Here is a 21,584-nt window from a genome sequence, read left to right as displayed (position 1 = left end):
GCCCAGCCGCTCCGCGGCACGCGGGATCCTCCCGGACCGGGGCACGAACCCGCGCCTCCTGCATCGGCAGGCGGACTCTCAACCTCTGCGCCACCAGGGAAGCCCAGTAAATAACTCTTTCATGAAGTTTGACCTTGAAGGGAAGAATAGAGACAGAGCTATAATGAGAAGGAGGTGTGGGATTAAGGAAGGGGTCAGATACCTTTATTATCTTTGTAGTTGCAAAACTAACACCAGAAATGTGAAAAATACAAAGAGGAAGTTGACTACAGTCTCACTTCCCAGAATAGTTTGGTGCATGTCCTCCAGATGCTTGTGTATATATATGAACATGTAAAGGTGTGCGTATATTTTCAACCTTATATAAGCAATTGATAAAAAGCAATGGATCCACACTCTACATTATATTCTTTTTTTTTTTTTTTTTTTTTTTTTTTTTTTTTTTTGGCTGCGTTGGGCCTTTGTTGCTGCGTGCGGGCTTTCTCTAGTTGCAGCGAGTGGGGAATACTCCTTGTTGTGGTGCGCGTGCTTCTCATTGCGGTGGCTTCTCGTTGCAGAGCACAGGCTCTAGGTGCGTGGGCTCAGTAGTTGTGGCTCACGGGCTCTAGAATGCAGGCTCAGTAGTTGTGGCACACGGGCTTAGTTGCTCCACGGCATGTGGGATCTTCCCGGACCAGGGCCCAAACCCGTGTCCCCTGCATTGGTAGGCGGATTCCTAACCACTGTGCTACCAGGGAAGCCCCTCTACATTATATCCTGAAGTTGTTTTTTTTTTTACTTACTGTATTTTGAATATCTTTGCATATCAGTCTATAGAGACTTGTTCTTTTTAACAGTCAAACAGTATTTCATTATGTGGTTTTAACATAATTTATTTACCCAATCCACTATCGATGGACATTTGAAGTGTTCCCTCACTCCCTCCATTTTTTTTTTTTTTAAAAAAAAAACACCTTTACAAACAATGTTGAAATGAACATCCTTAGACATATATCTTTGTGAACATTTCTATAGGGTAAATTCTTACAAGTGGAATTGCTGGGGTAAAGGATATGCATATTTCAAATTTTAATAGCTCTTCCCAAATTGTCCTCCAAACAGATGTATTATCTACCATCTATGAGAATACTTATTCCTCATACTCTCAACAACTGAGTATTATTAAAAATTCATTGCCAGACTTAAGAGAGAGTAAATCTAAGATTAATAATTAGAAGTTACAGGAGGTAAATAGATACAGATATATAGAAACACTTTCTAATGATTACCGCTTCTGGGGAATGGAAGGGATGTTTGAAGCGTGTGTTGTTCCCCATCACTAAGAACAACACTAACATGTAAGATTTATAGTTGAGGGAGTTCTTTGCCATAAATGAGCTAATTTGATCTTCATCTTACTTATACTCAGGTATATGTTTAATATATTCTTTTTTTTTTTGGCTGCACCACGCGGCATGTGGGATCTTAGTTCCCTGACCAGGGATCAAACCCGTGCCTCCTGCAGTGGAAGTGCCGAGTCCTAACCACTGGACTGCCGGGGAAGTCCCAATATCTTCTTTTATAAATGAGAAAACAGAGGCTCAGTCTCAGTGTCACTCAGTTAATAAGAGATGAAATTAGGAAATCATTCCAGATTTTTTGACTCTTAATCCTCTCACTTTCCATCATACCACGTAGAGGATGAAATAATTACTCACCAGGAATGCTGTGGAGTTGAATCCTGATTTGATTAAGATACTTTCCAACTCTAAATTTCTTTGATTCTGTGCTAAGCTCAATAAGGGGTGGTTTGGAGAAGAGAAACGAAAGGTTATAAATTCGACTAATGTGGTGGCAACAGATGCAGTACAAGGGAAGACAGATATAAGGGACATAGAGAGCACAGAGCCTAAAGTAGTGTGGGACTTCTGAGCATGAGTCACTAGTTGAAAAAAAGAAATATGGTCAGGAGAGTCAAATGTTACGGAGAAACAAAGAACAATGAAAAGGCCATCTAATTTGGTGATTCAAAAGTTGACGGTGACCTAAGAGAGAACAGTTTGTTTAGTGTCTAAGATCATATGGGCTTCAAGGGTCAGTGAAAGGTGAGGTGAAAAGGAGTAAAGGTGTCTCTCTGGAGGAGTTTGGTGGTGTGGGAGAATGAGCAAAGTTCAGTAGATTGTCACGGTCAAGCGAGGGTCCTTTTAGAATAAGGGAGGTTTATTGGGAGAAGAGAATAAACCAGTGGAGAGAGAGAGAGAGATTGAAGTGACAAAAGGGTAACTGATAAGGTTAAATTCTAAGAGGAGGTGGGTGGGAATGGGACCCAGGGGAGAGCTGGAGTAACTACTTTTTTTAAAAAATAAATTTATTTATTTATTTATTTATTTTTGGCTGTGTTGGGTCTTCGTTTCTGTGCGAGAGCTTTCTCTAGTTGTGGCAAGCAGGTGCCACTCTTCATCGCGGCGTGTGGGCCTCTCACTGTCGCGGCCTCTCTTGTTGTGGAGCACAGGCTCCAGATGCGCACGCTCAGTAGTTGTGGCTCACGGGCCTAATTGCTCCGCGGCATGTGGGACCTTCCCAGACCAGGGCTTGAACCCGTGTCCTCTGCATTAGCAGGCAGATTCTCAACCACTGCGCCACCAGGGAAGCCCTGGAGTAACTACTTTTTCTTGAGAGCAGGGCCTGTGTCATATTTATGCACTGCTTATTTGTATTTCCCTCAAACCTGGAAGAGTACTTCGGCTTGAAGGTGTCAAGGCAGGAGCACAGGACAAGAAATCTAGTCCCAGCTTTGCCATTAAAACCCTGTGTGACCTCGGGCAAGTCAGTTTTCTTGCAGGTATTATTTTCTTTATCTGCAAAATAATGATGAGAACTAGATAATCTCTCAGCTCTATGAGTCTCTTGTTAATAGGTCAGGGTAAAAAGTAAGATTTGGAAAGATCCTGATGGTGAAGGCTGCCCATGCCCCTGCAGGCTGTAGTTTGGAATCTCTGAGGACTGGGAAGGTGGGACAAGGCCTTTAGCTGGTGGTATGGCCAACCCTTCTGTGTGTATGTCAATCCTCAGGTATGGCAAGCGAGTGGCAGACGTAAAGGAAAGCAAGGAACATGCAATTGCAAACAGGTAAAGGTGGGGAATGAGCTCTTCCAGAGGGGATGGAATAGGAATCTCTCCTGAGATTGTTCTCTCCTCTCCTTGTTCTCACCCAAGTTTCTGTACAGCCTTATTGTCTCAACCCAAGAACTTGCTGCTCCCCCACAGATTCTTGTGTTTCCTTACCAGGTCTAACTGTGGCATTGAACCTTCCTCCTAGCTGACACCCCTTCCTAAATGCAGCTGTCTTCTGCACTGCCTTTGGAAGATTTTTAAGGGTGGGTGAGGCAATATTCTCTAGTTTCCACTTTCTTTCCTCAGTGGCCAGTTTCACTCTCAAAGGCGTCAATTTCTGCGGATGGCTGTGAAGGAGCTGGAGACTGTGTTAACTGATGAACCAGGACTACTGGGTCCCAAGGCAAGAGAAAGAAACGTTGGGAGGGGGACGATGTTTAATGATAAAAGACTCCTATGTGGGGGATGATTTGGCATTCATGAGTTTTTGCATTTCTGAGTTTTTTGTTCTGTTTGTGTATGTATATGCTGTTTCCCTTGAATCTTCTTAGAGTACCCTAAAACTTCTTGTACCTCTTTTTTGGGCACTATCATAGTATATCATATATTATAGCTATTTGTGTACTTGTCTTATCCTCTATTTGACTGTGAGCTAATTGAAGACAGATAGTTTTTTGTGAGTCTCTGTGTTTAATATTGGATACCACTGTTGGTATGGTTACACAGTTGTTTCCATATGCATATTTTCATGATAGTTTTCTCTGTGCTTTGAAATCCATTTTTAAAGTTGAAAATTCTCATAGTCCCTGTCCCCTCCTTAGGCCCTTTTTGCTTTCATGGCCCTGTCCTTCATTCGTGATGAGGTCACTTGGCTGGTTCGCCACACAGAAAATGTCACCAAGACGAAGACACCTGAGGACTACGCTGACTCGTTAGTACTTGGCATGGTTAAGAATCTTGACCTTAGATGGACTGGGAAAAGGGACGGGGGGACATCAAATGACCTCGGGAGGTCTCAGTTTCTGCCCTGTTGTCGCTGTCTTTGTTTCGGGTCACGTTTTCGGTCTCATACAGCTCTCTGTTCTCATCCTCGACTTTGTAGGAGCATTGCAGAACTGCTTTTCTTGTTGGAGGAGATTAGGGCTCTGGTCCGAAGACACATCAAGGTGATAGAGCAATACCACCTTCAGTACCTGGCCAGATTTGATGCTCTTGTGCTCAGTGACATCATTCAAGTATGTTTAATTGATGATACTTTGGAAATTTTGGGGTGATCCCTGGTCATTTTCCCCTGGGGGCCACCTTGGCTGAATCTCATGCTCTGTAGATTGTGTGTCAAAAAGCCTGATTTTCCCCTCTACGTTTGTTAAAATTTAAAAAAAGGACTAATAATCTTAGCAATTTTTTTCCTCAAGTGAGGCTGCACAGAAATAGGAGAGAAGAGTAAAAGGCAGTTGGGTGTTAGCATGGCAGGGAACTCAGGGAGTTTCCTCCGTGTCTTGTTTGGCTCTTTCTCTTTGTTTGTGGCACTTGGCAGCTCTTTCTACCTTCATACACTGACTGAGCCTTGTGGTCCTTGTTTCTCTCTTGGTGGAACTTATACCTCCTTGATGGTAACTCCACCTTCTCTTTTAGAACCTGTCTGTGTGTCCTGAGGAGGAGTCCATCATAATGTCCTCATTCGTCAATACTCTCTCCTCTCTGAATCTCAAGCAAGGTAACTGGAGGGAATTGGAGGAGGAAGAGTGAGGGCTAACATCTTTTTTTCTAGAAATATTGATCTCTTGAGCCAGGGAATAGCCAAGATGACTTTGAAGAGGACCTATTATACCATTCCATGCAGTTGGATAGAGGTGCCGTTTTATTATTTCCTTTTAAACTTCTATTTTTCTTGCAGTTGATAATGGAGAAAAATTTGAATTTTCTGGATTGAGGCTGGACTGGTTCCGTCTACAGGTAGGTCTGTTTCTGTTAATGGTCCCCCATTCTCAAGGTTTTTTCTCCCTCACAATCCCTTCTCTTTCTAACTCCTAAGCTCTGCTGTATGGATTGATTCAACACTGAAAACTGCTGATTGGACAGGACAAATACCAGCCAAACTGTAGTCCCAAGGCTGGGAGTCTTTTTCATTCATCTTGTTTTTCTCCACCCTTTTCCGAACTCCAACCATAGGCATATACCAGTGTGGCTAAGGCTCCCCTGCACCTGCATGAGAACCCTGACTTAGCCAAGGTGATGAACCTCATTGTCTTTCACTCTCAAATGCTGGACTCAGTAGAGAATATGCTGGTGGAAACTTCTGATTTATCTACTTTCTGGTATGTCCTGACTCAGAGCTCTTTATCAATTGACCTGATCTCTTGCCTGGCCTCTGTGGAGGACTCTAATTCCCCCATATACACAGGAAAGGCTTGTTTTCTTTGAGATCTCTTTAAAGGTGGATGCTCAAACTCCACAGCTTCTTCTTTCCAGCTTTTATCAAGTGGTAGGAATTTGAAGTTGATTCCCTTTTGTGTTGGCTTTCTTTAGGAAAGCCATTTGGACTTTACACAGCATTCTCTTCTCTGGGATAATTCATTGATTATCTTTTCCTCACGGTTATATGTGGAACCTCCTCCTTTTTATTCTTGGGACATTGTGATTTAAAAGAGACATGGAAAACTTGGAAGTTTAGTGGAGAGGACTGAAAACAATTGGGAGGGCTGGGGAACAGGGTCTTTAGAGAATGCAAATGAGTTTGTCTTCCTTGGGTATCATTCGGCCTTTACTAAGTGACCACTGTTGTTTATAACTCTACCCTTTGAGGGATCAAACACACAACACAATATGTTGGCTCTGCTCTCTGCATTCAGCATGAGTGGGGAGGTATAATACCCACATGTGAAAAGGACAGCAACATAATAATGGCAAATGTGCATGATGTTGAGAGAATACAGGGTTGAGGACAGATCAGCCTCATGAAATTAATCAGAGAAAATTTGCTGGAGCCTAAGTGTCAAGTTTTGAGAGAGATGTGAATTAGTAATACTGAGGGACTTCTAAATCAGGGCCCAAATCATGCAGAGGTTCTGAGGGAGGAATAGCAAATTTTGTACAAGAAAAGGGAAGGAGGTATTATTGGGTTGGCCAAAAGGTTCCTTCGGTTTTTAACGTAAAAATGAAAGACACATTTTTCATTTTCACCAAGAACTTTATTGAACAACGTATTAACCCTTTTGTTCCACTACCTTCTGCCATTTTTTCAGGCAGCTTCATAATTCCATCTTCCCAAAACTTTTTATCTTTTTGAGCAAAGAACTGTTGCAGGTGCCTTTTACAGTCTTCCAGGGAACTGAAATTCTCTCCATGAAGAGAATTTTGTAAAGACCTAAATAAGTGGAAATCTGAAGGTGCAATACTGCGGATGGATCAGAACCTCCCAGCCAAGCTGTAACAGTTTTTGCCTGGTCATCGAAGAAACATGTGGTCTTGTGTTATCCTGATGGAGGATTATGTGTTTTCTGTTGACTAATTCCGGACGCTTTTTGTTGAGTGCTGCTTTCAGTTGATCTAACTGGGAGCAGTACTTGTTGGAATTAAGCATTTGGTTTTCCGGAAGGAGTTCATAATAGAGGACCCTCTTCCAGTCCCACCATATGCACAACATCACCTTCTTTCGATGAAGCCCGGCCTTTGGTGTGGTTGGTGGTCGTTCGTTTCGCTTGCCCCACGATCTCTTCCATTCCACATTATTGTACAGTATCCACTTTTCATCACTCTTCACAATTTATTTTAAAAATGGAACTTTTTTTATGTTTAAGTATAGAATCACATGTGGGAATATGGTCAAGGAGGTTTTTTTCTTGCTTACGTTATGTGGAACCCAAACATCAAAGCGATTAATGTAACCAAGCTGGTGCAAATGATTTTCAGCACTTGATTTGGATGTTTTGAGTATGTTAGCTATCTCCCACGTGGTATAACATTGATTGTTCTCAATTAATGTCTCAATTTGATCGCTATCAACTTCAACTGGTCTACCTGACCATGGAGTGCTGTCCAGCGAGAAACCTCCGGCACGAAACTTTGCAAATCACTTTTGACAACTTTGAGCAGTCACAGCACCTTCTCAATATAGTGCACAAATCTTTTTCTCCGTTTCAGTTGCGTTTTTACCTTTCTTGAAATAATAAAGCATAATATGCCAAAATGTTGCTTTTTTTCTCTCATCTTCAATACTAAAATGGCTACACAAAAATTTACCAATTTTGATGTTTTTTTTTAAAGGCATGTTGATATGACAGCTGTCACAATACAATCTAACAAAAGTTGTTTCGAATGAAGTTAAAGACAACTAAGTGCTACTAGAGCCATCTTATGGAAAAAAACCAGACGAACTTTTTGGTCAAACCAATACTAACCTGTCCTGGGATCCAGTAAAAATGTCTGAAAGGGTTGGGTTTCTTGGGTTCCCATCTACCTTAAGGGTAGGGAAATTAAGGAGGGAAGGGTGAATATCAATAAATATTTGTTGAAAGAATGAATATTCTCTCTATCTCAAAGGGGCCAGCTCCTAAACCCTGGTTGTAAGTGTCCTTCCCCCTTTTCCGCAGCTTTCATCTTCGTACATTTGAGAAGATGTTTGCTATGACCCTGGAGGAACCTGCCATGTTGCGTTATGCCATTGCTTTTCCCCTGATTTGTGCTCACTTTGTCCACTGCACTCATGAGATGTGCCCAGAGGAGGTGAGTACCCTGAACTCCAAACCCTGTCATCTCTTTAATCACATCTCATTCTTATTCCCCCAAAACACAATTCCAAGGGTTGATTTTGGTCCCAGGAAGGGTACAAACATAGGTATCTGATGCAAGTCCCTAAATGTCTCAGCTTTATGTAGAATGTGTACTCTCTCTGGGTCTCATTTTCTTCTTCTGTGGAAGTGGGTGGCCCAGGCTGGGGCTCAGAACAGTATTATGAGGAAGAGGTGGTTGTCCTGGTGAGACAGTTTCTTCCTTGGGTCCTCTTTCCCAAAGTACCCCCACCTGAAGAACCATGGCCTTCATCACTGCAACTCCTTCCTGGAAGAGTTGGCCAAGCAGACCAGCGACTGTGTCCTGGAGATCTGTGCTGAACAGCGAAACCTGAGTGAGCAGGTAGGCTCAGCCCTCTCTCTGTTTCAGTCTGCCCTCTGCAGTCCCTTGGTGCCTTCCCCTCTATCGACCTTTATCTTCTTCTCAAACACCAAGTTCTCTAACCCTTTCAGGTAGGGTTAGGGCTTTTGTGTACATGAGTTTATGGCAGGCTTCCTTTTTTAGTGTAGTCCCATCGGCAGTCTTTACTCCCTTGGGGCTCAACAGAGGTGTCTAAAAATACTCTAATTTGAACAGCTGCACTGCAACAAAATCTGTGCTTTCATTTGAAGTGTTCCAAGAGATGAGTTAACTTTCTAATTTACTTCCCCTCCTCTCTCTGCCCTGTGTACACATACTTAGAACAGTGGCCCCAGATCACCTGTCTTGTCTCACCTTTCTGTCCATCTGCACCCTAATCTGTAGCTATCTGAACATTTTCAGGCACCTCCTCTGTGTTTATCTGCTTTTTTGTTTTTTTTTTTTTTTTTTTTTTTTTTGAGGAGTCAACCTTCCTGATTTTATGAGTATTTTGAATTATGTTAATGGATTTTAATATTGAATCACTAATTCAACATACTTCACCATCATAGTGTTATTCACTTTGCTTCTGGATTCTGTTTGCTGATTTTCAGCTGGAAATTTCTGCTTTGCTTTTGTGTCTTTGTCTGTTGTTTTCCCCTCCCCTCCGTTGACTGACTCATAGCACCCGGTCATGATTAGCTCAACCTAAGTTTATAGGAAATTTGAAAATGAAGAACTTGTTCCGCTGTTGCCCTGGATTCTTTCAGGTTTCCTAGACTACCCACCCTTCCTGGGTTTGAGTCAGGCTTTGTAGCAACTTCGGTAGGAGGGGAGTCAGGTTGTGTGTGTGCGTGTGCGTACGTGTGTGTGTGTGTGTGTGTGTGTGTGTACACATATGCACAGTTATATTATTACTTAACCTTCCCATTTTCTCATATGTAAAATGGGGATAAAAATAGTTTCTTTTTATTTTTTTAAATTTTTGGCTGTGTTGGGTCTTCGTTGCTGCATGTGGGCTTTCTCTAGTTGTGGTGAGCGGGGGCTACTCTTCATTGCGGTTTGTGGGCTGCTCATTGTGGTGGCTTCTCTTGTTGCAGAGCATGGGCCCTAGAGTGCGCGGGCTTCAGTAGTTGTGGCATGTGGGCTCTAAGGCACGCGGGCTTCAGTAGTTGTGGCACGCAGTCTCAGTAGTTGTGGCGCACAGGCTTAGTTGCTCTGTGGCATGTGGGATCCTCCTGGACCAGGGATTGAACCCGTGTCCTCTGCATTGGCAGGAGGATTCTTAACCACTGTGCCACCAGGGAAGTCCAAAAATAGTTTCTTAAAAGAAGTATCATAAAGGTGAAATGAAATAGCATATGTTAAATATTTGGTATGCGATTCTCAATCGATGTTAGCTGCTATATTATTGGTTATTTATTGGACACTAAGCCCTGTGCTGGGTTTTTGGGATGTTAGCTGCTATGTTATTTGGTATTTATTGGGCACTAAGCCCTGTGCTGGGTTCTTGGGATGGGGTCCCAGAAGGAAAGGTACACAATTCCTGCCCTTGGGAAATGTCCCAATTTAAGGGAGAAAGGTGTACAAATACATGTTTGAAAGAAATTTAAATAATTAATGCAAGGAAGATATGTAAACAAGTACAATTATGGGTATATTCATCGCTCAACTTGAATACCTACTACATACAAAGGACACAGTTAAAGATATTTGCTCAGTGCTGTATCAAGGTTGACTAAAACATTATGTATTATTTTCACACACACCAAAACTTTTGCAAATGAGTATTGACCCCTCCAAAGTTATCATTTTGAATAAATAGTGATGTTGCCATTACTAATGGAGTTGCGTTTTTGGAACTACTTTCAGAATCTACCACAGACAGCTTTGCATAGTTTCAAGGTTGACGCACCTTTGCCCATCAAGGTAGACTTGAGTTTTTGGAAACAGTAGAAGCTTGGATTTTAAAAAAAACAAGTGTGACTCTTAAGTAAGAAAACCAGTTTTCTCATGGCTGCTATCGTGCTCTAAGAGTAATTCCAAATGAAGAGATGTATGGAAGGAAAGAGAGGGAAAGGCAGAACGAGAAAAGAACAGACAATAAGGGAGGGACCTTTTATAACTGTTAGATGGATTACTCGGCAGTTTTAGGAACAAATCACATTTCTCCATTCACTTGTGTTTGTTTCTAAAGCTTCTACCTAAGCACTGTGCCACTACCATCAGCAAGGCCAAAAACAAGAAAACCATGAAGCAGAGGCAGACTCCGAGAAAAGGAGAGCCTGAGAGGGACAAACCAGGAGCTGAGAGTCACCGGAAGAACCGCAGCATTGTCACCAAGTGAGGACCTGGGCCTTAGAGGGCCAGCAGGGCACTACCTCAAAGAAGGGAGAACAGGAAAGAGGGAAGGTGATGCAGCAAAAGAGTGCGGAAGTGGTGGTGGGGAATGACAGATATGGAAAAGCGCTTAAATATGAATTTTCTACTTTGCCTTTGAAGTCACCATCAATGTGTACTCTTCTAGGCTGAGTTTTTCCAGAAGATGAAAGGGGTCTGAGGGTCATGGGCCTGACAGATCCTCCCCAAATACTAGCAGGCAGTGCCAGACCTGTAATGGAGGCTCATTTTACTTTCTCAATTTTACTCAGCATGGACAAGCTACACCTAAACTTGACAGAATTGGCACTGACAATGAATCATGTACACAGCTTCTGTGTATTTGAACACACCATCTTCCCTTCTGAGTATCTCAGCAGCCATCTGGAGGCCAGACTCAACAGGTATCACTCTTTTGTTGTCTTCTGTTTGCTTAGTATGGTAGTTCTCAAAGTTGGGTTCCATTAGATCCGTCTTGGTGGTCATTCTGATGCAGTCAATCTGGCATAGGTCCCAAGCATCTCTATTAAAAGTAAATAAATGAAAAGAACCCAGACTTCCCTGGTGGCGCAGTGGTTAAGAATCCGCCTGCCAATGTGGGTTTGATCCCTGGTCTAGGAAGATCCCACATGCTGCGGAGCAAATAAGCCCGTGTGCCACAACTACTGAGCCTGAGCTCTAGAACCTGCGAGCCACAACTACTGAGCCCGCGTGCACAACTACTGAAGCCCGTGCGCCTAGAGCCCATGCTCCGCAACAAGAGAAGCCACCACAATGAGAAACCCGTGCACTGCAACGAAGAGTAGCCCCAGCTCGCCGCAACTAGAGAAAGCCCGCGCGCAGTAACAAAGACCCAAAGCAGCCAAAAATAAACAAACAAACAAATAAATAAAAGAACCCCAAACCTTTATAGGTTTCCTTTTTTTTAAAGGTTTATTTTATTATTAATTTATTTATTTAATTTATTTTTGGCTGCGTCGGGTCTCAGTTGCAGCATGCTGGATCTTCGCTGAGGCGTGTGGGATCTTTTGTTGCAGCACATGAGCTTCTCTCTAGTTGTGGCGTGCGGGCTCCAGGGCACGTGGACTCCATAGATGTGGCGTACGGGTTCCAGAGCGCGTGGACTCTGTAGTTTGTGGCACACAGGCTCTCTAGTTGAGGCGCTCGAGCTTAGTAGTTGTGGTGCGCGGGCTTAGTTGCCCCATGACATGTGGGATCTTACTTCCCTGACCGGGGATCGAACCCATGTCCCCTGAATTGTAAGGTGGATTCTTTACCACTGGACCACCAGGGAAGTCCCTCTATAGGTGGTTTTGATGAACAACTAGAACTGGTTATCACTGGTTTAGCAGGGTGAGTGGGGCCTTTGCAGTCATCAGATCTGTGTTGATGCTGTTAGCTAAGACATCAGAGCAGGTTATCTGACTTGTTTGAGCCTTAATTTCCTACCCTATAGAGTAAGGATAATGATATTTACCTTATAATGAGAATTACCTGTAACTGAGAATTGGTAGAGAATTAAAGATAAATAATAATGAATGACATATATAGGCCTCAACAAAATAAATTCCCTTCCTTTCACTTTGCCTCTCATTCTGTTGCTCCCTGAAGCTGCAGGAACATTCCTTATATTCAAATCGGGCACTACAGTAGGCAAATTAGTGGAGTGAGGGGAAAATTTTTTAATGAATAATCTCCTAGTCTTCTGTGTTTCATTTTGCAATACGTAGTATATTTACTCATTCACTTAACAAGTATTTATTGAACATCTATTGTGTGTCATCAGTGTTCTCGAAGCTGTAAATACAGCAGTATACAAAAGAAATAAAGATTCCTGGCCACATAAAGCTTACCTTCTAGCGGGAGAGACAAGCAAAATAAGAACGTAGGATATATGGTAGATTAGAAAATAAGTGCTAAGCAGAAAGTTAAAGCAGGAAAAGGAGATGGGAAGTGTGTAGTGGTGGTGGTGGTGAAATTTTACATAGGGTGGCCAGGGAAGGCCTGCTTGAGAAAGTGACATTTGAGTGAACTCCTGAAGGAATTGAGGAAGCCAAGTGGGTGACTATCTGGGGAAAGGACATTCTGGGCGGAGGAAACAGCAAGTGCGAAGGCTTTGAGGTGGGAACATGCCTGGTATGTTCAGGGGACAAGGAGGAGACCAGTATGAGCCAGAGGGAGACTGGTAGGACGTGAGGTCAGAGAGGCTGGAGGAGTAGCAGACTGACGGTTCAGGTGGCTCTATGCCATCGTAAGGATTTTGGCTTTGATTCTGAGTGAGACGGGGAGCCTAGGCAGGGTTTGAGCAGAGCAGGAACATGATTTCACTCAACATTTCAGTAGGTTCACTCTGTCTGCACTAGGGGGGGCCAAGGACAGGAGTAGGGAGAACAGTTAGGAGCCTGTGCCTTGACGGTAGGAGATGCAGGCTAATTTTTCAATTAGTTTTTTGCTTGGGTGACAGTAAAATTAGTTTGTTTTCATTCCGTACACTTTAGCTATATGGAAGGAAGTGTCTCAGGTGCATATAAAATGTCAAGAAGATGACAATTTGATAATCATCCATGCGTAAACCTTCAGAAGCTGGCAATGTTTTCTAGGCCCTGGAGCAGCATGTCACTGGCATCATTGTTCCTAAAGCCTGGAAGCTGGCCTAAAGGTTTGGCCTCAATGAAAACTCTAAAATAGATTAGGCTTGCCTCCCATCTGTCCCTTCCATAGTATTTTTCCTCAGGTGGTACCTCTTCTCTTTTCCTTTTTATCTGGGGAGTAGGCCCTCCTGTTCCCTTCCCCTCCCCTGCCATAAAGTTTTCCAAAAACACAGAACAAACAAAAAATGCCCAAACATCTGTGGCTTTAGGGAGAACCTGATGGACTCTTTCATACTGATGTGCAGATGACTGACAAAAGCTTGTGTTGGCAAAGTCTAATGTTCCTCTTTCCCCTACTGTTTACATTTTAACAAGGAAGAAAGCCTCAGGCAGAGGACTGACTCTAATTGTGAATTCTCAGGTTCCTGGGGAAGGTATTTTGGAAGGGGCTGGGAGTCCAGTGAGGAGGGGTGTTCCTGGTGTGCCCCTAAAATAATACAGTGTGGACAGTTATTCTACCTTCTCTAAGGTTGGCTATAGATGTGTGCCAGCCAAGTGTACTCTCTCTCCACCTGGCATCCCGTGGCCACTTGGGATTGCACTGCACTTCTCTGGATTTCTGGGTGTGGTTTTCCATTTCTGACAGTCATTGGAACTAATTCTTTCCGAGGAGAAAAGACAAATGCTGGCCCTGAGAATGCAGGAGGTTGTAAGCAAGCACGTACTGTTAGATGGCATTTGGGAGCCCAGGTCTTTTGCCCCCTGATTTAATTTCTCCAGAGGAGGCAGAAGAGCATGGTGATTAAGAATCAAATGTTATTGGATTCAGGTCCCAGCTTTGCCACTTGCTAGCTGTGTGGTCTTCACAGATGGCAAGTGGCTTACTATCTGTGTCTCAATTTCTTCATCCGTAAAATGGGGATAATAATTGTACCTACCTTATTGGGTTGCTGTGAGATTTACATGAGATAATGCATGTAGTTAAATCATAGTACAGCACCCAGAACACAGTATAAATGTGATAACTGTTACTGTGTTTGTCATTATGATTGTGATTATGGTTTTTGTCACCTAGAGCCATTGTGTGGCTGGCTGGCTACAATGCCACAACCCAGGAGATCTCCAGGCCTTCTGAGCTCTTGGTAGGAGTCAAAGCGTACATCGGTTTCATAAAGTCACTGGCCCAGTTTTTGGGTGCAGATGTGTCCAGAGTCATCCGCAACGCCCTCCTGCAGCAGACGCAGCCATTGGACTCGTGTGGGGAACAGACTATCACCACTCTTTACACAAATTGGTCAGTGTTGCTTATCCTCTCTCGCTGCCTTGCTTCTTTGTTGGCACTTTTTCCTTTATGCAGTAGGACTCGGGACCAGGCATTTTAGCTCCTACGGTCATAGACCCCCAAACAGAAGCTTGTTTCTGCCCGAGGACTGGAGCTGTAAGCTGGGGCAAACTCAGATCCTCTCTGTCCACCATGAGGTCTCTTTCTAAGCTTCCATGTAACATCCATTGATCTACTCTGTAACAATTTGACCCTTTTCCTCTTAATCTGCCATTCTTAACCTTCCTTTTCTGGATTCTTACTGTTTTCATTTCAAATGATCTCTCTTCCTCTTTCTGAAGTTCTCTTATTTCTCTCTTTGTCCAGTTTCTCCCCCTGGAGACCATTCTGTCTCACACCATCTCTCCGGAGCACTGTCTCCTTAACTCCCGACATGACCGTGTCACGTCTAGTAGATTGTTCTTCATAGCGAAAGGGGCCTCCTCCCCGAGACTGGAGGAGGCAGGGGTCAGCAGTATTTCCTTTGAGGGTTATGGATGGAGAGGAGTTGGATTCCTACCTCCCTAAGCCACTGGGTGGCGTTCTTAATCCAGTATCAGCTCGGCAGGAGCCCGCCTGGCTGCAAAGAATCCCCTGAGGAGGGAGAAAGACTGAGACTAGGTTTACAATAAAATGCCAACAGGGGCCTGGCAGGTAAGGTAAATGGGTGTTGTGGGCTAGGTGGGGACTTTGAATAGATGGAGAGGGGCATGCCCCTCTGAAAGGCGGCGGCCACCACTTAGCCCCATCTGATCACTGCCCCACTAAATCCTTATTTTAATGTAAAATCTCTCAGTTTCAAAAACTTGACAACTGATTCAAATTAAAAGGAAAAATCCTCACGTTTGAGTGCTGGTTTTGACCTACCCGTGGTTAGCTTGTGACTTCTGTAAGACCTAGGCCTGGAGCTAGTGCCTGGGTGAGTGGCAGGCGTTGCCACGCCCTCTGCTGACACTGGCTGGAGGCCTTCTCAGCTTGCCCAGAGGTCAGGAGGGCATATTTGGAGACTGGATGACAAGTGTTCACGGGGCCTCTCTCTGCCCAGGAGGTTTGACTTGAGACCTGCTTCCAGGGTCCTAGGCCCTTAGTCCAACACTCTCATTGGAGAGGTTGAGGCTAAGTATATTTCAGAGGAGCCCAATTAGTAGGAATTTTTGTCTTTTCAGCTTAGGCTTGTCTCACCTGACAGAGGAAGGCCAAGGGTGAGGGGCATGCAGTAGCTGGGAAAGGTGGTAGGGTGTGCACACCATTACGTCTGACAGCACAGCCAAATGCCCTGAAGATTACAGGCAAAGCGGAACCACACTACTGCCAGTTGTTCTTGACCCAACAGCTTGGGGTGTTAATTAGAGTGTTGTACTGTCTTCTTTGAGTCTCTTCTCCCCACCCCAGCCTTTGGTGGAGTTTCTCTCCCTGAGCCCAGTGGTGGTGGTAGGGAGAAAGGATTGAACACTAATCTTCTGTGCTTTCTTGCCAACCTTGTAGGTACCTAGAAAGTCTGCTTAGACAGGCGAGCAGTGGGACCATTATCCTCTCACCAGCCATGCAGGCCTTCATCAGCCTCCCCAGAGAAGGGGAGCAGAACTTCAGCGCAGAGGAGTTCTCTGACATCTCTGGTGAGCCCAGAGCCTGGTCTCCTGTCAGGGAGCCGAACCTTTCCCCTCAATACAATATCTTAACCTATGGATCCCATCTAAATTCTCCTACCTTCCCAGAGGCTCATTCTGTACTCTTCTAGATCTCTGCTAGATTCTACCTTAGGGACAGTAAAAAGAGATTTCAAGTGAGACCCAGAATTGAGGAGTGGCTTGGGGGTTGAAGGTGGAGAGGGAAGATGAGGGGAGTTAGGAGCTAGGCAGGGGCACTCAAGTCACTGAAAGGATTTATTCTTTGAAGGGTAGTAAATGGTTATTTTCCATTTCCACAAAGAGTAAAGAGTAGGACATATAATGAGGGGTAAAGGATAAATGTAAGGAGGACATTCTGATGTTTGGAATTATTAAACAGTGGTCTGACATCATGGCAACTTCTTCCTGAGGGATAAGTTTTAGGGCCTTAGCTAGTGCTTGGATTGCTGATGTTTGATAATGATGATGAGCTAATGGATTACATTTAGTGTGGGCTCGGCTCTAAATGTTCACATGTATTTAACTCCTTTACTCCTCACAGCAGCCTTGAGGTAGGTACTCTTATTACCCCCATTTTACAGATGAGAACACTGAGACACAGAGAGGTTAAGGAGCTTGATTAAGGTCATACATCATTCATAGATGGTAGAACTGGGATTTCAACTCAAGGCAGTCAAATTCCAGAGCCTGGGTGCTTAGTCACTATGTCACGCTGCTTCCCAGTGTATAGAAGTGCTTTTGTGTCTCAAGGCAGGCAGATGAGGAGTGTGTCGTGAATGAGTTGGGAAGTTATTCTCTTTTTAAAGAGGGCTTGAAGCCATGCAGATCCTTTTTAATAGATTTGTTTTACTGACTGACTGATTCATGAACTATCCCACTGCTTCCTCCTTCCTCTCACCTCCGTGTAAATCATGGACCCCGCGTGGTATCTGAGACAGGTAGGAGATGTTTCAGTGACCCTGCCCTCTCCATTCTTCCCCTTCCTTGGGGGGTGTTATGAAAGTCAAAGTATACAGTTCTGTTTTCCAGCTCTGCCTTCTTCTTACCCTCATACTGACTCCATCAGTGAGCTGACCCTACCCTTTACCTGCTGGAGGCTTCAGATGTCCCCTTCTTATCAGCTCCTCCCACAGACTGTAGGCAGCATCTAAAATCAGCTTTGGGTCTCTCTGACAACTGACGAGCAGCAGGAGGTAATGCTGATTCCCCCTTCTACCACCCCCACCCCAATTTCCCTGGGTTACCATGGTGATGGGGCAATGCTGCTGCAAAAATAGATGGATAGAGAAGGATGCCCTAGGGTTACTAGCCTAGAGAGGACTAGAGTAAGGAGAGTTGGCAGATCCAAATCAGTAGATCAGTGTGTCTTCTCTCCAGAGAAGGCAGTTCAGCCCCTCTGCCCCTCTGTCAGCCATTTTAGAATTATCTAAGTTGACCAGTTTGGAAATCCTTTTCTAGTTCTCAGCTCAGTTGTTCCTATTGTAAATAGGTGACTAAAAATGTTTAGTATTTATTCCACATGAGGCTCTTTGTCAGCTGCTGTGACCAGTTCCACTTCCTTTGTCAATGGTAGAGGTGGATATCAACTGGTCCTGCCTTTAAACACTTGAGTGTGGAGCCTTGATTTCCTTTTCCCTCTGAACTCTTGTTAACCATATTAAACTCACCTTTCCTCTACTGGTCTCTTGTTACTTCTGGTCTTTATGGTTTTCTCTGCTGGGACCGCCCATAGCCAAAGATCATAGCTAGAGCTCTTCCCTGTCTGAATTTGTCACTAGTGTTTCTAACATGGGATTTCCTCAGCCAGGTTTTATTTAATTCACAAAGGGCCAGAAGCAGGTTGGGTAGGGAGGGATAAGGTAATGGGGCAGACTTGAGGGAAGAAGAATTTAGGGGAAAAGACAACTGGGAGTCTGGGGATGTGTACTGCTTATGCTATCATATCAACTCTGTGAGGTATTCAGAGTGGATATTAATTTCTTCATTTTACAGAGAAGTGAACTGAGGCTCAGAGAGGGGCTTAACATCTGATAAAGCTAGTGCAGCTAGTCCAGCAAGAGTAAAGCCCAGGTGCCATGTAAAGGGACTGGGAAAGTCTAGATTCTTACAGGAATGAAAAGTAAATAGTTATCATTTGTGGTACGTCTTGGTGTGGGTACCAGTGGGGAGAGGGTAAATTGTCCCACAGGCAGGCCAGACGTCTCACCTGAATACAGGATTTCAGGCTACGTTTGCTCTCCAACTTCCCACTTCCTTTCCTTGCTGAAAAACACTTAAGGTGTTCATGTTACCCTATAGCTATTGTGCAAACGCACCAGTGTTCTCTGAGTCCCACCTGGGACCTCTGTGACTCTATTCCAGAGCTGCGGGCTTTGGCTGAACTCCTGGGCCCCTATGGCATGAAGTTCCTGAGTGAAAACCTGATGTGGCATGTGACCTCTCAGATTGTGGAGCTGAAGGTACTGTGGAAGCAAGCCCCCGGGAAGAAGGTCCAGCCCCCGGGGGAAGAAGGGTAGGGGGAGGAGCCTGGGGGGAGATGTACCATGCGTCTCATCTTTTCGTGCTTAATGGCTCTGTGTCCTGGCTGCAGAAGCTGGTGGTGGAAAACATGGATGTACTTGTTCAGATCAGATCCAACTTTAGCAAGGCAGACTTGATGGCTTCTCTGCTTCCCCAGCTGATGGGTGAGCACGTCTCCTAAAGGGAGAAGGAACTGTGGGAAAAGCATTGGGGGTGACGGGTTTTTGGGGCTCTGAGGCCTAGGCTGGGTCTGAAGAAGCAAAACCGTTGCCATTCTCCTGAGTTCTCTTCTTGAACGCTCTTCTTTCTCCTCAGGGGCTGATAATGTGCTGAAGCGTATGACCATCATTGGAGTTATCCTCAGTTTTAGGGCCATGGCCCAAGAGGGACTTCGGGAGGTGAGCTGAGGGAGAGGGGGCTGCCACAGGATAAAGCCTTGGGTAGGGCCTGTGTGAGAAGTTGTGGAAAGGGCTGGTGAGCATTGAGGAGAACGGAGCTTAATTCGGTAGAGGTCCTGGAAGTTCTTTGAGGCTAGATGAGCTGAAGAAACCTAGACGCATGAGGAGAGAAGTGGCATGGGAAGCTGGCTAAGTTCTTATCTAAGCTGAGGGCTTTTTTTTGTTTCTTTGTTTCCACCTGTTTGAAGGCATCGGCCACTGTCCCTTGGACTCATTTGTACTCTCTTTCCTCCAGGTTTTCTCCTCCCACTGCCCGTTTCTTATGGGTCCCATTGAGTGCCTGAAGGAGTTTGTCACCCCAGACACAGATATCAAGGTATGGGAGAGTGCAAAGTGGAATCTAATTAGGAGGTTTTTGTTGTTGAAAATGGATGGAGCCAGCATCTTGTAAGGGAGAGAGGGCTCTGAAGAATACTGCAGCGAGAAGAGCCAGAATTTGAATAGAAACACGTTGGGGGAGATTTTTGTGGAGGGAGGGGCGTTGGTCAGATGAGAGGGTGCACGGCTGGGGAGCCCTGGGGAGATCCTGCGGGGGCTAGGGAAACGTTACTGGAGGGAGAGGAGTAAGGTCTAGGATAGTTTCTACAGCTTTTCTCCTAAGATGTGCAAATTAGATACCCAACTAGATGCAGACAAGTCCCCTCTTTAGTCAGGAGCCTGGGTACTTTTTGTAAAATTTTTTTCTTCCATTCCTACCCACCCTGCCTGCCCTCAGATTTTCCGTTCTTTTTCTGGCCTTTTCTTCCTCCTAGTTCTGAAACTTTCTGGTTCCTCTGTGTGTGTGTCACCTGCCTTGGGCCTCATTTCCTCTAGAGATGGGGAAAGGCGGAGGGGACTCTGTAAGCACCCAAGTTAAACATCCATTCCCCCTCCCCCACCTCACGTCAGCTTGCCTTTCGAATCACCTAGAACAAACAAGTATGTTTTGCAGGAAATACAGCTGAAGGCTGGGAACAAGGGCCTTCAAATGCACAGGGCAGGGCGCTTCTCTTATAATTGATTCTGTTAACGGAGGGAGGTCTGTGAGAAGAGGAAACTGGTTAACAGGAAGTAGTCAGAAAAAAAAAAGAAAACTTAGAGAAAAAAAATTCCTTTACCTTGAGGTCAAAAGAGTTGTGAACATTTCCTCTCTCTCTGCCTGAAATTAGATGATGAGGGTCAAGGGGTCACGGGCCCTGAGGGGGTGACGTTTCACTGGGCTGGCTACTGCTTCAGGCCAGGTCTTTGGTGTCACGGTGAGCCTGGGGTTCGGGCAGCTGTTGGTGGTGGGGCTGAATGCTCTGGCCTGTCAGGAGTGTGTCTAGCTGGCATCTCCCAGGCAGCTCTGAGCTTTAGGCTCTGCCTGCCTGGGAGAATAAGCAGGTCGGGTGGCGCGGGGGATGACCTGTCCGTCAGAGATTCTGTTACTGCCTCAGAGGGGTGAGAAGATTAGGAGGAGAGAACAGAAGCTCCTTCAATGATCACTTTCTTCCTCCAGAAAACCACAGGTCATGGACCAGGTCCCTGATCTCCTAGGTCGTGGGTGCCATGAGCAGGGTTATTTAGTTAGTAGAGAATTTAAATAAAGGGCAGAGCAGAATGTGGCTGAGGTTAACTTTCTGTGTCCAGCACCACAGGCAGTGTGTTTATTGTTATGTCTGTGGGGTTCTTTGCATAAGATACTCTACTTAGTTATCTACTGTTGAAACAGTTATCCTTGTTCTCTCAGAAGATTTTCAAGTCTTTTTTTTTTTTTTTTAACCTCAAAAGGGGTATGAGTACTTTTTGGGTGGGTGTTTGGGGCTACATCTTGGGAACCTGATTCTAAGTACAGTGAGGGATTCAGGAATCAATCAATCAATATTAACTGAATGCCTTCTATGTGCTTAGCATTGTGTTAAAGCCTAGAGAGGATAAAAGAAATGCAGAGTTCCTGGCTTTGAGAGAAAGGAAGTAGAGCGAAAGGGATAATGGTTATTAGTGTCTTAGTGACTCTGTGAGTCACTAGGGTAGATGCTTTACACATGTGGTCTAATTTAATCTTCACAGCAACTCTGTGAGGTAGGTATCATTATTGCACTTCTACAGATGAGAAAATGGAGGCTCGAAGAAGTTAAGTAACTTTTAGCCGAGGTCCCACATTTAGTAAGTGGTGGTGCTAGGATTTGAACCCAGATCTTCTCACTCCAAAGCCTTTTTCTCCCCTCTCTATGCCATGAGGTTAAAAAAAAAAATTGTAATCTAGTTGATGAGGTAAGCCGTATGTCTCACCTCCAATCTGAAAAGAAAACTCATGATACCACGTGCTGTGTGTGATCACTGCAAAGTGGTGCCAGGTTAAGGAGGGAGAGATGAGCTTGGGCTGAAGTCAACAGGGAGGGCTCCATAGGGAATATGAGATTTGAGTTAGGCCTCAAGGAGGGGTGTCAGATATAAGTAGAGGAGAGGTAAATAGAAAAAACTCTAGACTTCCTTCCTATGTAGG

At 44.6% G+C, this 21,584-nt stretch overlaps 1 protein-coding gene across 1 annotated transcript in view; it reads left to right on the top strand.

Annotated features, from left to right (window-relative positions):
• Window positions 1–21,584, top strand: part of NCKAP1L (NCK associated protein 1 like) — a 42,679-nt gene that overhangs the window by 12,054 nt on the left and 9,041 nt on the right. Inside the window, exons 10-26 of the mRNA XM_007467778.1 lie at window positions 3,052–3,108; window positions 3,400–3,496; window positions 3,915–4,024; window positions 4,196–4,328; window positions 4,729–4,810; window positions 4,991–5,049; window positions 5,266–5,411; window positions 7,686–7,818; window positions 8,107–8,226; window positions 10,421–10,566; window positions 10,875–11,006; window positions 14,269–14,487; window positions 16,000–16,130; window positions 18,504–18,601; window positions 18,733–18,826; window positions 18,978–19,060; window positions 19,356–19,436. Of these exons, the coding sequence (XP_007467840.1) occupies window positions 3,052–3,108; window positions 3,400–3,496; window positions 3,915–4,024; window positions 4,196–4,328; window positions 4,729–4,810; window positions 4,991–5,049; window positions 5,266–5,411; window positions 7,686–7,818; window positions 8,107–8,226; window positions 10,421–10,566; window positions 10,875–11,006; window positions 14,269–14,487; window positions 16,000–16,130; window positions 18,504–18,601; window positions 18,733–18,826; window positions 18,978–19,060; window positions 19,356–19,436 (1,921 nt within the window). The remainder of the gene's footprint in view (window positions 1–3,051; window positions 3,109–3,399; window positions 3,497–3,914; window positions 4,025–4,195; window positions 4,329–4,728; window positions 4,811–4,990; window positions 5,050–5,265; window positions 5,412–7,685; window positions 7,819–8,106; window positions 8,227–10,420; window positions 10,567–10,874; window positions 11,007–14,268; window positions 14,488–15,999; window positions 16,131–18,503; window positions 18,602–18,732; window positions 18,827–18,977; window positions 19,061–19,355; window positions 19,437–21,584) is intronic.

Source organism: Lipotes vexillifer, unplaced genomic scaffold (assembly GCF_000442215.2).
Source record: "Lipotes vexillifer unplaced genomic scaffold, Lipotes_vexillifer_v1.1 scaffold387, whole genome shotgun sequence".
Classification (NCBI taxonomy): Eukaryota; Metazoa; Chordata; class Mammalia; order Artiodactyla; family Lipotidae; genus Lipotes; species Lipotes vexillifer.
Note: the sequence above shows the minus strand (reverse complement) of the source record. Positions and strands in the feature narration are given on the sequence as shown.